The sequence below is a fragment of the Lepidochelys kempii genome, chromosome 16, assembly GCF_965140265.1.
Source record: "Lepidochelys kempii isolate rLepKem1 chromosome 16, rLepKem1.hap2, whole genome shotgun sequence".
Classification (NCBI taxonomy): domain Eukaryota; kingdom Metazoa; phylum Chordata; order Testudines; family Cheloniidae; genus Lepidochelys; species Lepidochelys kempii.
In genome coordinates, this window is record NC_133271.1 from 17566660 (window position 1) to 17580203 (window position 13544).

Below are 13544 nucleotides of genomic sequence, written 5' to 3' on the forward strand. Positions count from 1 at the left end.
CAGCTAGGAACAACGTTCAAGTACTACTTTGGTTGATGACACCATGAAGATTGATTTGACCAGATGAAAGCCTAGATACCATTATCAAACTCCTGAACCTACCAGTATCTTTAGTATTGTAGACAGGCAGACAAACCAGTCATTTACATTTTCACTGTTGTATATTTCACTCTAAAAATTTTAGTGGACTTGTTACAGATAGGTTTCAGAGTAGCAGCCGTGTTAGTCTGTATTCGCAAAAAGAAAAGGAGTACTTGTGACACCTTAGAGACTAACAAATTTATTTGAGTGGAATGCATCCGATGAAGTGAGCTGTAGCTCATGAAAGCTTATGCTCAAATAAATTTGTTGATACAGATAATTCATGAATGCATCCAACAATGTTGGCTACAATGGGTTACTAAAGCACTGGATGTGAGCTGGCTCATGATCCCAACTCTCACAACAGCTGCTGCTGCTACTTGTTCTGATTTGATAATTTAGTCAATTTCACACAAATTTAGAAATTTTTAGACTAATATTTGTTTAAGTACATCCAGGACTTCATTACAAGCAGCACGGGATGAATCTAGTGTGCACATTACTGAAATAACAGAATCCCACTGATGACAAGTTTTATTTATTTTTTAAAAGTTCAAACTCCATTTCTCAACTTAATTTTAATTTATTTTACAGAGTTTCTGGAAATATACAGCTGGTGTTTGCTTCCAATTTGTTTGGCTTTCTGATACAAAATCCTACATCATCCCTATCTCGAAAGGCCTCAAATATTGGAAATGAGATGCCTCTCACTCTCAAAATAGTTACAATCTAATGATTTTCTCATTCTTGGCGACTGAAATAAAATGAAAAAACCCTCATTGCTATGGAAATAAATCCATAGCGAGGAAAAGATACAAACACAATGGGCACCATTTAAAAATCTCAAAACACCTTCACTGTTCAGGCACCTACAGTAACTGTTGTATTTCCCTATGCCGAAGAGAAGAAATCCTGTCACACTGCAATCCCTGCAGAGTAGCACACGTTCAGGATCTTACATGGCACCGACTCTAACTTGGAGAGAAATTGAATACTGCTGTGTGCTGAACAAATTCCTGTATTATCTCAGACTCACAGACTGTATGCCTTTTTACAAGAAGTGCCTTTTTATGAAGTTGCTTTGGAACCTCCATCTTGCAAACCAGCTTTAAAGCTTCACTACATGTTTACAAGCTGAAAACATTTTTGTCTTTAAAGTTTTTTTTTTTAAGGTGAAAAGATCTATGAACAAGGTTGACTTTACGCTAAAATAAATGCCAAACAGGAAGCCAACATATTTACAGAAGAAAAAGTTTTATAACAAAATCAGTATATACAAGTCACCACAGGGAAGGGAGATTTCACAATCACTGTGCCCACTAACTCACTACAGGTTTACTGTGAGAAAAATCTTGTGGGTAATACTAAAATCTGTAGGAAGTGATCCCGCCCTCTTCAGGAGTTATTTACACAGTATCTTGCACTTAAAAGCTCCAGCAAAATGTTCAGTCCATACTATTCTACTGAGCAGAGTTCAGTATCGTCTGTTCATCTTCTTGAATTTCTCATAGTGGTAGTCATCTGTTGCTTTCTCATTGGGTGGGCGCTTGCGATTCGGAGGGGACCCTTGGAAGGAGAGACAGACATACCTTATTTCTATTCTTGAATTAATAAAGAGGATAGTGCAGGGAAGCATCCTCCTCCTTCACCTCCTAAAGAGTTAGTCTAATGCCCTTTAAACCACCTGGCCTGCAGCACCCCTGCTATTCTACACTTGGGCCTTCAACAATGCCAATGTTCTTCAGACTTGATTCTTTATTAGTCCAAATCCTTCTCTCACATCCCCCGCATCCAAAACAGGTCTGCACAATGCACTTAAAATCCTGACCTTCAACATCCACCATCACTCCAGCCTTGGGCCTCAGCTGAGCAGAGACTGATAGCAATGGTGTACAGCCAAGCATGGGATGGAGAGCTAAAGTGTGAATGGGTCATTTTCTACATGTAATCCTGACCCTTCACCTATGATGGGAGATAGCAGGAGGGACATTTTCCATCCAGGTTGCTTCATGACTCATCTAGCAGGGAGGACATCAAGAATGGCATAGGCATCACCTTTCCTTTGAAGATCAAAGGCAAACCACTCTACAACACAAGACCTTCCCACCAGCTCAGGACACCATGCCTTAGAGGGCTAGAGGAGAAGGTCATATCTGTTCATGGATCTTGGATAAGGAAGACTTGATACCTACAACAAGCTGGCCAGGCTTTGTGTTTAGTACTCACGCTCGGGTTCTGGCTTCTCCGTATCCCCCACTCTCAGTGGACGGGCTTTTGGTTCTTCTTTATTCCTCCTCACTGGTGCACTCAGCTCCTCATGATAGACTGGAAGAAGAGACACACCAAATGGTGATTTTAGAGAATAGCATTGTTTAGATGTAGAATCACAGAAATATACAGCTAGAAGGGATCTCAAGAGGTTACCTAGTCCATCTCCCCACACTGAGGCAGGATTAAGTACATTCCTGGTGGATTGTTTATCACATCTCTCATCCGTTGCGATTAAACTTTAGCAGAAACACAAATGGAAGCCAGGAACAATCACTATGATCAGCCTGTAGCTCTGGATATTGAATGAAAGCAAAGTTATGGGACACTAAAACTTTCAGCAGTTCAGGGGATTTTTTTTTCTGGTTTCTTTCCACCTGTGCATCTGACCTAGCTACTGCTTCGTCATGGTCCTGAGACTCTCCATTGCTTTTGAGTCCCATGAATATTAATCTGAAGGCACCTGTCTGGACGTGGTTAGAGACATTAGGAGGTTGCCTTTCTTCCCTGTCCTGTATGAGAGGCAGTCTCCAAAATGAACTCTCTTCTCTTGTTCAGCAATTCTGTCTCACCTGAAACCTGATCTGTTCTAGCATCCCAGAGTGCTCTCTCTAGTCCAGTAAGACAGACTTTGTAACTACAGAATGGTCAGGATTTTCCATCATACATCCAAGGTGTCATTTATGGGCCCCAGTCAACTGGGAGTTCACGAATGGAAAGTATGAGTAATGTGCCCTACCTTCAGTCTTGCTGGGGGAAGGGAAAGATTTGCTAGCTCAGATGTTGTCCGTGTGGGAGCCCCAGAAGGAGAAAGTCAAACAGTGCTTGAGGTTGACCATGTGAATTAATAAACTCTGCTTGCATCAGACTTAATTCCACACCTTATTGCCTCTAATTAGTAGAGTAGCCGCCCATATCTGGGACTGGAGAGCTACACAGTTAGACAAACACATGTTAGGGATGGTCCAGGTATACTTGGTCCTGTTTCAGTGCAGGGGCTGGACTAGATGACCTATGAAGGTCCCTTCCAGTCCTACATTTCCATGTGTCCATGATACTCACATCTGTTGTGCTGGACGTAGTTCACAGCCATGTTTGTGGGAACAAAAGAGGTTTCACTGTCTTTCTTTTTGTTTTGCTGCTCTGCCAGCAGCCTTGCCTTGGCGTCCTCAGTAAAGATTATGTTTTTTATTTTTGCGCTGAAGAGAAAAACAAATGAGGAAGAGACTTGTTTAATACGCTGCAGGTAGAAAGAAGCCTGGGTCCCCAAGTACCAAAACACACAATAGAGCTGTTTTATCTATTAGTTAGTGGATGGACAGTTTTATGTGGGTGTGGCAGCAGTTGCTGTTATCTTTGATTTGCAATCTGTTTATCAGAGAACTGGCAATGCTGTAAAGATGAGTGCTCCATCCCAAGGATGAAGAGGAACCTCACATCCCTCAACAGCTCACCCTGTGTTAGTGTTTGGTGTGAGCCAATATTACTGGAAGATGCTGCATCACGGACCTGGGGAATGAGCTCCTCTATTATTCTGAGTATTACCGCAGTGCTTAAGAGCCTTAGCCATTGACCAGGACCCCACTATGCTTGGTGCAGTACAAACACAGAACAAAGAGACTGTCACTCCCCTAAGAGCACAGGAAGTGGCAGTATAAGTTACCCTATCAATCAGCTTGCCTCAGCCATGACCTGCGGGGATCACCAGGTTAATTCAAACTATAAATAATTGAACAGTGAACCGCTTACTCTATTCCCAGATCCACTTCAGGAATGCCACTCAGCATCTGATTGGACAGCATCTCTTCGGTCTTCTTGGCTGAAGAGACACGGATGCTCTCAGGCAGCTCGTACAGACAGTCCTCAGCATTCTTCAGCTTCACCTTCTGCTCCTCATTTTCTACAATCCCCTTCCTCTTCTTCAGCTCTGTCTCAATGTACTTCATCCTGAACAGCAGCACAAGAGGACAGCTGGCATTAAGTTCTATTTCTTACACATCCCTCTAATACCACCGACCACAGCTTGGTCACTATCCCAGCAGGTAGGAGGGAGGAATGAATGATTTCTCTGATGTCACTCAGCCAGCAGGGGGGCACTGAGAAGCACGAGATCTGCTATTTTGTTCAAGAAACTAATCAAATCCTCCCTGCAACAAGCAAGCTCTTTACCAACCCACGGAGCAGGTTGCCAATAGCTCACAGTGCCAGCAGACCACCTGGCTGGCCAGCAAGTCTAGGCTCTAACCACAAGACACATTGGTTTCCAGAAGGTGAAAGATCAAGCAGAAGTTTCAGTGTAAACTTGGAAGCTATTCTAAAAACTCTTGGTTTTCAGAAAAAGGAGGCCTAGGACACCCAATCCAGCCTCATGAATCAGAGCATATGAACTATAACCAAACAAACACGTACATGTCAGCGTCCTCATCCCGCCTGTTGGTTTCTGCTGAGAAAGAGGTTCCCAGATTGAGGTCCTCCTCTTCGTTAATCCTAAACAGAACAAACATTCTTTTAAAGAATTTGACAGCCTAAGGTGTAAGCGACCAGACAGACTGCATTAAATAAAGCCTTCAAAACAACACAAAGCCTGGAACATTTTGCCTGCGTTCTTCAATAATGAAAGCCGCCTTGGTGCTGTTAACTGCTCCAGACTCAGTAACGTTCAAGGGAGTGTTTTTCAGGACTAAGCCTCCCGCACACCCACCTGTCCTTGCCGCGTTCTTTCAGCTTCTTCATGTCCACCATCCCACCAGTCTTTATCTTAAAGGGATCATCCTACAAAACAAAAAATAGTTAGAAAGCAGGAAGCTGCTGCCTAGGTTTATGCCATCTTCAGGTTCACTTTCTTGAAAACCCTACACTTCCATCACCTGGGCAAAAATGCCTATGATTTTTCTATAGTAAGAGGCTGCAACGTAACCTGCCTTTTATTAAAGCAAGTCATTTCCTAGAACCAGACTTTCAAAGAGATCTATTGGACTGAGCAGATCCTATAACACCAATATGAACCAATAGTGAAGTAATGAAAACATTCAGAACTTACCACCAATGTTGTCTCCTCTTGCAATTTTTCCCCAACAAGCAGGGCTGCAGCACTAGCAAAACACACACAAAATAGGCAAGTTAAACGCATAGAGAATGAGTCCACAACACTGTCGGTGATGACTACCATGCAAGGTAATTTATTAAAAAGAATATAATTCTTCTTTGCCCTTCTCTAACACCTTCTACCTGAGGATCTCAAAGTGCTTTGCTAATACTAAATAATTAATCCTCACATCACCCTTATGCGCTATGGAATGATTATCTCCATTTTACAAATGGGGAAACTGAGGCAGAGATCGCTTACCCCAGGTCATGCAGCAAGTCCTCATCAGAGTTAGGAACAGAACTCTCTGTACAGAACGAACCCTGACTCTCAGTCTCCTTTTCTAGTGTTAAGGAAAAGTTAGCATATGTGACTCCATTTTGGTTTGGGGCCCACCATTGTCTAAAAGCAAGCACATCATGCACCAAGAGGAGTGTTCCTTAGATACTGCATTCCTGTGAAAAATCTCCCCCTTGTTTCCAGCCTGTCTCAACTCCGGGTTTCTGTTCTTTGTCTGTTCCTAACTCCCTGGCTCCCGGCCTTGATGTGAGCCTCCCATACTGATAAGAAAGGCTACTGATGCATTGCTTTAGGACCATGTAATGTAGCTGAAGTAATGGTCTAGCACGGGGAATATACCTAGCAGGGATAGGTGGTAGATAAGGGAAGGGTTTGTCTATTGGCTAACGTTTCTGATGCACGAGGGCAACATGCTCTGCTAAAACATGCTTTGCTAAAAGGTATATAACCTTTGTATAACCTGCATTCGGGGTCCCCTCCTGATTAGCAGGGGGGCACTACACTCGAGTGTAATAAACTTAGTATCTTTGGGAACTCTGCAGTTGTGGACTTTGTTCATGTGCCTCAGCCTAGACTTGAACTGTGCGTGACCTATCGGGTATAATTCGCAGCAATTCCTGTGCGCGACCTATCAGGTATAATTCGCAGCAGTTCCTGTGCGTGACCTATCAGGTATAATTCGTAACACTAGCCACTACACAACACTTCTTTCCATCAAAAAGCTTAAAGGGAGAAAATGAAATTAACAACAGGAGAGACTTGTTTTATGGGTCTCAATTTATAACTATATACTACAACGTGGTGTGTAAGATACTGAGTCCTACCCCCACCCCCGAAAATGGTACAACTCTGGGAGATTAAAAAAAACTGTCTATGTGGGTGATACGGTTAATTAGCAATGTAAGACATATTCATTGTACAGTATGACCCTTATTCTTATGTTTAGGTTGTAGGCATGCTGGGAACAAGTGCTCCACAATAAAGTCTGTTAAAAATAGCTGCACCTATCCCCAATATCTCCTCTTATCTGTCTTCACATTTTTAATGTACCTGCTCCTCCCACAGGTCAGATTCTTGTTGCCACTGTGACATATTACCATTTCTGACTGAAGGCGCAAGGGAAGGCAGGAACATGGCCCCTCAAATGAAACACAAACTTGCCTCTTTTACTGTATCACATACCTCACCCCATTGGGCCGTCTTCTGAGACTCTGAACTTCTTTTGCTTCCTCAAGTTTTAATCTGAAGAACAAACATTTAGTTTATTAACGTTTCAGAGTAACAGCCATGTTAGTCTGTATTCGCAAAAAGAAAAGGAGTACTTGTGGCACCTTAGAGACTAACCAATTTATTTGAGCATAAGCTTTCGTGAGCAAATAAATTGGTTAGTCTCTAAGGTGCCACAAGTACTCCTTTTCTTTTTAGTTTATTAAGACAGTCTTAATTAAAAAAGAAAAAAAGGCAGGCATTTTCTGCACCCATCACTCAACTTTCAGGGCAGACTTTTCACTGACATCTTCAAGCAGGTTTTCTAAGCAGATCTCACTCTTTTTGATAATATCAGACAACTTTCATGTTCTACTTCACGAACCAACAGGGAGAACCTTACATCATCTCTCTGAACACGCCACTTCTGTACAAGCTCCTTCAGCAAAGATGGCTCCCAAATCCAAGTCTCCCTATCCAATGGGGCAAAAATGTTGCCTTGGGCAACCAGCCCAACTTCAATTTGTTAAGATGTCCAGCCACGATTGTCTCACAACAAAACAAGGGAGTCCTTGAATCAGATGCATTATCTGTCACTACTTTCTGTCAATAGTTAATGCTATCTAAGAAGATATTTTAGGTAAGGCATTTTCATAAAAGCGGCAGTGAACTTGTGAAATACCCTACCTAGGCTATATGTAGCAAGCACTATGGTCAGGTGAACATTATATAACTGAGCTATAATTAAGATATATTGATGCTTCAGTGACAAAGAGAAGAAAATCTTAATATTCATGTAAATAGTAAGTGTGAATATTTAGAGTTATAGACATTCTGAATTTCTTCTAACATTTAGAAATTTCATTACACAATACAAATTGCTTATAATACCTGCCATGAAAAAATGTATCTTAAAATAATTTCCAGAGTTAAATTAAAATAAGAGCAGAGAGAGAGAAACTCAAAAGAGTAGTCAAGGGATAAAACATATGATTAGAATGTGGAGATCTGAAAGTAAGATGGCAAGTCAATGAAGTTGGTGGATTTCAAATGACAGGAGTTGTAAACAAGTAAACTGAAAGGACAGAGAGGAGGCTGGTGATAGGCAAACAGAAGGAACTGGGAGGGGAGGGCCTGTGGGAGTCCATGGATAGCAATGAATTTTCCTTTTAAGTAAACAATTTAAAGGTGAGATTACAAGATTAATGGTAAACAGCACAGGTAATACTTTTACTTTGATTATTTATTTGCAACACTGTCATACCAATCCAGTTCTGCAACTGAAATGAATGGCGGTTTTGCCACTGCTGTCAATGGGAGCATGATCCTGTTTCTTAGTCTCCCATCAACATCAGTGGATTCTGCATGTAAATTTTCTTTTGCGGATAGATGTTCCCTCCTAAAACACGTTAGTGTTTGCAATATATTCAGAGATCAATAAATCCACTCTATCCATGCTGCCTAATCAAGTGGCCAAGATTTTCAAAACTGGGTGTCTAAAATTAGTCCCCTAAATCTATATTTAGGGATTAAACAAACAGTCTGATTTTCAACATGTCAAGCACCCCATAACTCCCAATGACTTCACTAGGAGCTGCTCGGTGCTTGGCACTTTTGAAAATCAAGGCACTACAGACATGAGAAAACAAGGTGCCAGCTCCCATCTTGTTTAACATCCAAAGGGCTGATCCTGCAGTTCTTGTGCACTCAAAATATCCACTGACTTTGTCGAATTTTCGGGCAAACAAGGAATGCGAGAATGGGCCTTAAATTTGCACACACGCTGACTGAGCAATTGTTTTTCCATCTTCAGTCATAACAAATAACTTCGATTTATAACAACTTAAATCACGAAGGATCCCAAAGCACTTTGTGAATGTAGCACATAGACATAAGAACCATTCAGGGGTCGCTTCACCCAACCCCAGAAACACTGCCACAATCAAGCTGATGCATGGCAACTGCTTCAACAGTGTTGAATAGCACAGTGCCTATGTCACACACAAAATAATAAGGGGTCACAGTGGGCCCACAGAGGGTTGCCATTCACCCTGAATTTTCCAGCTTCCTCTTCATTTTTTAAGTCAATCCCACAAGTAGGGTTTTGAGGGACAATCACGGGTCTAGAGCAGTGATACTCAGACTGAGGCTCATGAGCTGCAAGTGGCTCTTTAATGTGTCTCCTGTGACTCTTTGCAGGACATGATAGTGAAACACTGAGTGATTTAATTATTAACCAATTTTGCTGTGTTGTTAATCAACTGTAGTTGATAAAATAATAACTGGCCAGTCAGTTTGCTGTGAGACCACCACACACACACATATATATATAAACAGTGAATTCACACTACTGTGGTTCTTCTGGGTAATGTTGATTGCTAATTTTGCTCCTGAACCACGGAGGTCTGAGTATCATTGGCCTAGAACTGTGGTTCTCAACCAGGGGTACGTGTACCTTTGGAGGTACGCAGAGATCTTCCAGGGGGTACATCAACGGATCTAGAGATTTGCCCAGTGTTACAACAGGCTACATAAAAAGCACTAGTGAAGTCAGTACAAACTAAAATTTCAGACAGGCACTGACTTGTTTATACTGCTCTAGGGATGCAGTACACGGACACGCAAGGACGATATTTGTATTCCAATCAATTTACTGTATAAGTTACATGGGAACAATGAGAAAGTCAGCCATGTTTCCGTACTCGCGTGGCTGCGACACTGCTGTATTTCACCTCTGTATTTGTCAGCAAGTCGTCTGACAGGGCGGTGAACCTTGCGGGCGCACAGGACAAATCAGACTCCTGAAAGGGGCGCAGCAGCCTGGAAAGGCGGAGAGCGAAGAAGGATCCTGCGCCACGCAGCCCTGTGAGAACTGGGCACAACACGGCCTTGTTCCACGCTGCTCCACGGGACCAGGGCCCGGGCTCCCTCGGGGGGGGGGGTCGCCCACCCACCTGACCTCCTCGGTGACCTGCTCATCCTCCTCCTCTTCCTCGGAGTCCGCTCTCCGCCGGCGGAAAACCTTCCCCGACGGCATCGTCGCCAACCCGAGCGGGCCCCAGGCTCCCTTGACAGCAGCCCAGCCCCGCTTCCGGCGCTCGGTGATGGCGTCACAGCGTCGCGCTGCGCTCACGCGCTCTGCCTTCACTCCAGGACGGGGGGGCGGGGCTGCGCGGAGCTCGCTCCCGAGGGAGGTGGCTGGGCAAGGGGGCGTGGCTATTACAGGGCTGGGCCAGCTGGGTGTGCACAGCAAGGGAGAAACAGAGAGAGCAAAGCCGGGGGCGTCCATTGCCCAGAGGGAGGAGGAGGAATTTCCCGGCCAGCAGCCTGGGATGGAGGTAGGAACAGGAGTTCATGGTTGGCAAACAGGCTCGGATCAGCTGCATCTCTTGCTTCTGGAGGAATTCAGTCAGCTATTATAGGAAGGGATGTGATCAGCTGCATTCTCTAATTCTAGGAAGGAATCAACTACATTATATATATATATGTAAAACGTATACTGTGTGTGTGTATATATATATATAGTACAGTAGTGCCTAGGGACCAACTAAGATCAAGATCTCGTTGTGCTTGACAAACACAAAGTAGTATGTGGTCCCTGTCTCAGAGAGCTTACCCTTTGCCTCTCTTGTCCATTTGCAAGGTATGGGAAAGGGCTATAATATACGGACAGGTTTTTGGCAAGGATTCAGTTGCATGATACGTTTTAGGAAGGGGGGGTCATCTGCAGTCTATATTTTAGTAAGGGATGAGTTGCTTTATTGCTAGGGAGAATGTGTTGTATTTGATATTTTAGGAAGGGGTTTTGGTGCTTCAGGAAAGGATTGATTACATTAGGTATATGTTAGTAATGATTCATATCCATTAGCGATGGGGGGGTGGATATAGTTGATGCTTTTGGGAGGAATCTGTTGCATCTTGTATTTTGGGAAGAGATCAGTTACATTTGATAATTTAGGAAGAAGAAGAGTAAACTCTCATTATATCACTTGGCTGATTCCTCACAGCTAGTCTAGGGTTTCCTCCAGTATATATTTAATGTTTTTGGTCTGCCTAATGTTCTGTGTCCCAAGCAATGGGGGTTTTACTCATTCAATGGGGAGTTTATTTCACAAACTGATAGCTCTCATCATCAGGAATTTTTTCTGGATATGGGCCCTTATTCTGCAATGGGGTCTGCACAGGTGTAAGGGGCTGCCTGTGTGGATAACATTGCAGGATTGGGGCAGTGATCCTGAACCATCCTGGTAAATTGGTAAATGACCATCTCAACATACTGTCTCCTGTCAGATTTTATTTGGGTGAGTTGAATTATTTTAATTTTTTTTAAATTAAGAAAAACATTTTTTAGCATTTTTACTGTAATCCTATGAAAATTAAATTTTATGACATTTATCAAAAGATAGACTAGAATAAAATTATACTAAAAAGTGGACTTATTTTTACCTGGGTTTAAAAAGAGGTTCAAATTCCTATTATCCTGTCATAGGGCATGGCTACACTTGCAGATGTAGAGCGCTGGGAGTTAAACTTGCCCTCGGAGAGCACAGTAGGGAAAGCGCTGCAATGTGTCCACACTGTCAGATTCAAGCGCACTGATGTGGCCACATTAGCAGCTCTTGCAACGCCACAGAGAGCAGTTCATTGTGGTAGCTATCCCAGGATGCAAGTGGCTGCAACGTGCTTTTCAGATGGGGTGGGATGGAGTGTGACAGGGAGTGTGTTGTGTGTATGTGGGGTGAGAGAGAGTGGATTTTGGGGGGCGGAGAGCATGTCAGCATGCTGTCTTGTAAGTTTAGACAGCAGCATACCCCCTTTCCCCCCACCTCTCTCTCTCACACACTCACAGCAAGCAACATTCCACACTAATGGTTGCTTTGTCCCAGAGCAGATAAGCAGTCGGATGTCAGAAACGAAGCTTTGAAAGGGCATATCTGCATTCCTGCAGCCGATTCCAAAACAATGACGAGTGGCCACTTGACTTAAGGGGATTATGGGACGTTTCCGGAGGCCGATCAGAGCTCAGTAATGCAACACCGCGTTCACACTGACGCTGGGGCATTTCAGCCGAGGTGCAGCATGCGTTATGCTTCTTGTGGAGGTGGATTACCAGGAGCGGTCTAGCTGCAGAGTCCAGGCGCTCTAAGTGCTTTGCTAGTGTGGACGGGTCGTGAGTTAGGGTGCCTGGGGCTGCTTTAATGCGCTCTAACTTGCAAGTGTAGCCAAGCCCATAGTCTCTCCAGAAAAGTGATTAAAGTACCATCACTTGGGGCATTTAAAACTAGACCTGGACACAACAATAGAGAATGCACTGTTGGGAACAATCCTGCATTGGCAGGGAGAGAGACGCTAGCTCACTTAATAGGTCTTTTCTGTCTCTCACTGTTTTGATTCTTCTTATCTTTTATAATTTAAATTTCACCTCCCAGAAAAAGGAGAGAGAATTACCAACAACTTCTCTTAGACTAATGAGCTAGTGGGGCATTTCCAAGTCACATGGTTTTTAATGCTGACTATCCAAGCTCCACTCCTCCTTTTACTAAGCAAGTTAAAACCCACCAGGGGTATCTTGAAGAGATTGCTGCCATGTTTGGCATGATTGTAACTTTCAAGGCTTCTTCCCAGGTTGCAAAATATTTCCCATGGGTACCTCCTGGCTGTTAAGAAGTGTGGTGGGGCTATTAGAGTACTGAACTGGGAGTCTTGGCTCCTGAGTTCTATTCCTAGCTCTTCCACTGGATGATCCTGGCAGTGAGTCTTTCTGTGGCTGTTTCATCATTTGTAAAATGGGAATGCAACACATGCAGGAGCTATCACTAAAAGATTTGAGATCCCTAGATGAAAGATCTATACAAGTGCAAGGTCATCTTCCTTTGTGTGTTAATCCCATCAAATGAGGGCTGCTCAGTGCAAAGTATTACCAAATCACTCCATTATTTTAAACATATTTTCCCTTTCAGAGGAACAGCCGTGTTAGTCTGTATTCGCAAAAAGAAAAGGAGTACTTGTGGCACCTTAGAGACTAACCAATTTATTTGAGCATGAGCTTTCGTGAGCTACAGCTCACTTCATCAGATGTTTACCGTGGAAACTGCAGCAGACTTTATATACACACAAAGAAAAGGAGTACTTGTGGCACCTTAGAGACTAACCAATTTATTTGAGCATGAGCTTTCGTGAGCTACAGCTCACTTGCTGTAGCTCACGAAAGCTCATGCTCAAATAAATTGGTTAGTCTCTAAGGTGCCACAAGTACTCCTTTTCTTTGTGTGTATATAAAGTCTGCTGCAGTTTCCACGGTAAACATCTGATGAAGTGAGCTGTAGCTCACGAAAGCTCATGCTCAAATAAATTGGTTAGTCTCTAAGGTGCCACAAGTACTCCTTATATTTTCCCTTGTGCCTGAGTGCTCTAAATTCAGTAAGGGCCAAATTCTGATCTCACTGAAGCCAAAGAAGCTTTGTCACTGATTTCAGTGGGATCAGCATTTCACCCTAAGTGCTGGGAGGCTATGAAGTTGGATGTCGTTGGTGCCCATCCTAGAAGGTACTTTGGGCTACAGTCTCAAACTTCAGCTAAAGAAAGAAAAAATGTGTACATCATG

At 43.2% G+C, this 13544-nt stretch overlaps 2 protein-coding genes across 5 annotated transcripts in view; one reads left to right on the top strand and one right to left on the bottom strand.

Annotated features, from left to right (window-relative positions):
* Positions 1 to 264: 264 nt before the first annotated feature.
* Positions 265 to 10072, bottom strand: C16H9orf78 (chromosome 16 C9orf78 homolog). Its single transcript, XM_073313812.1, has 9 exons — positions 9895 to 10072; positions 6917 to 6976; positions 5390 to 5441; positions 5051 to 5121; positions 4759 to 4836; positions 4099 to 4296; positions 3412 to 3548; positions 2308 to 2406; positions 265 to 1647 (listed from the first exon to the last, which is right to left on the bottom strand). The coding sequence occupies exons 1-9, from the start codon at positions 9975 to 9977 to the stop codon at positions 1556 to 1558; spliced, it is 870 nt and encodes a 289-aa protein (XP_073169913.1). The 5' UTR covers positions 9978 to 10072; the 3' UTR covers positions 265 to 1555.
* A 98-nt stretch (positions 10073 to 10170) lies between these two features.
* USP20 (ubiquitin specific peptidase 20) overlaps positions 10171 to 13544 on the top strand; it is a 110711-nt gene continuing 107337 nt past the window's right edge. For all 4 annotated transcript variants that reach the window (XM_073313769.1, XM_073313775.1, XM_073313768.1 and 1 more), the window contains exon 1: positions 10171 to 10278. The gene's annotated coding sequence lies outside the window, so the exon portion shown is untranslated. The remainder of the gene's footprint in view (positions 10279 to 13544) is intronic.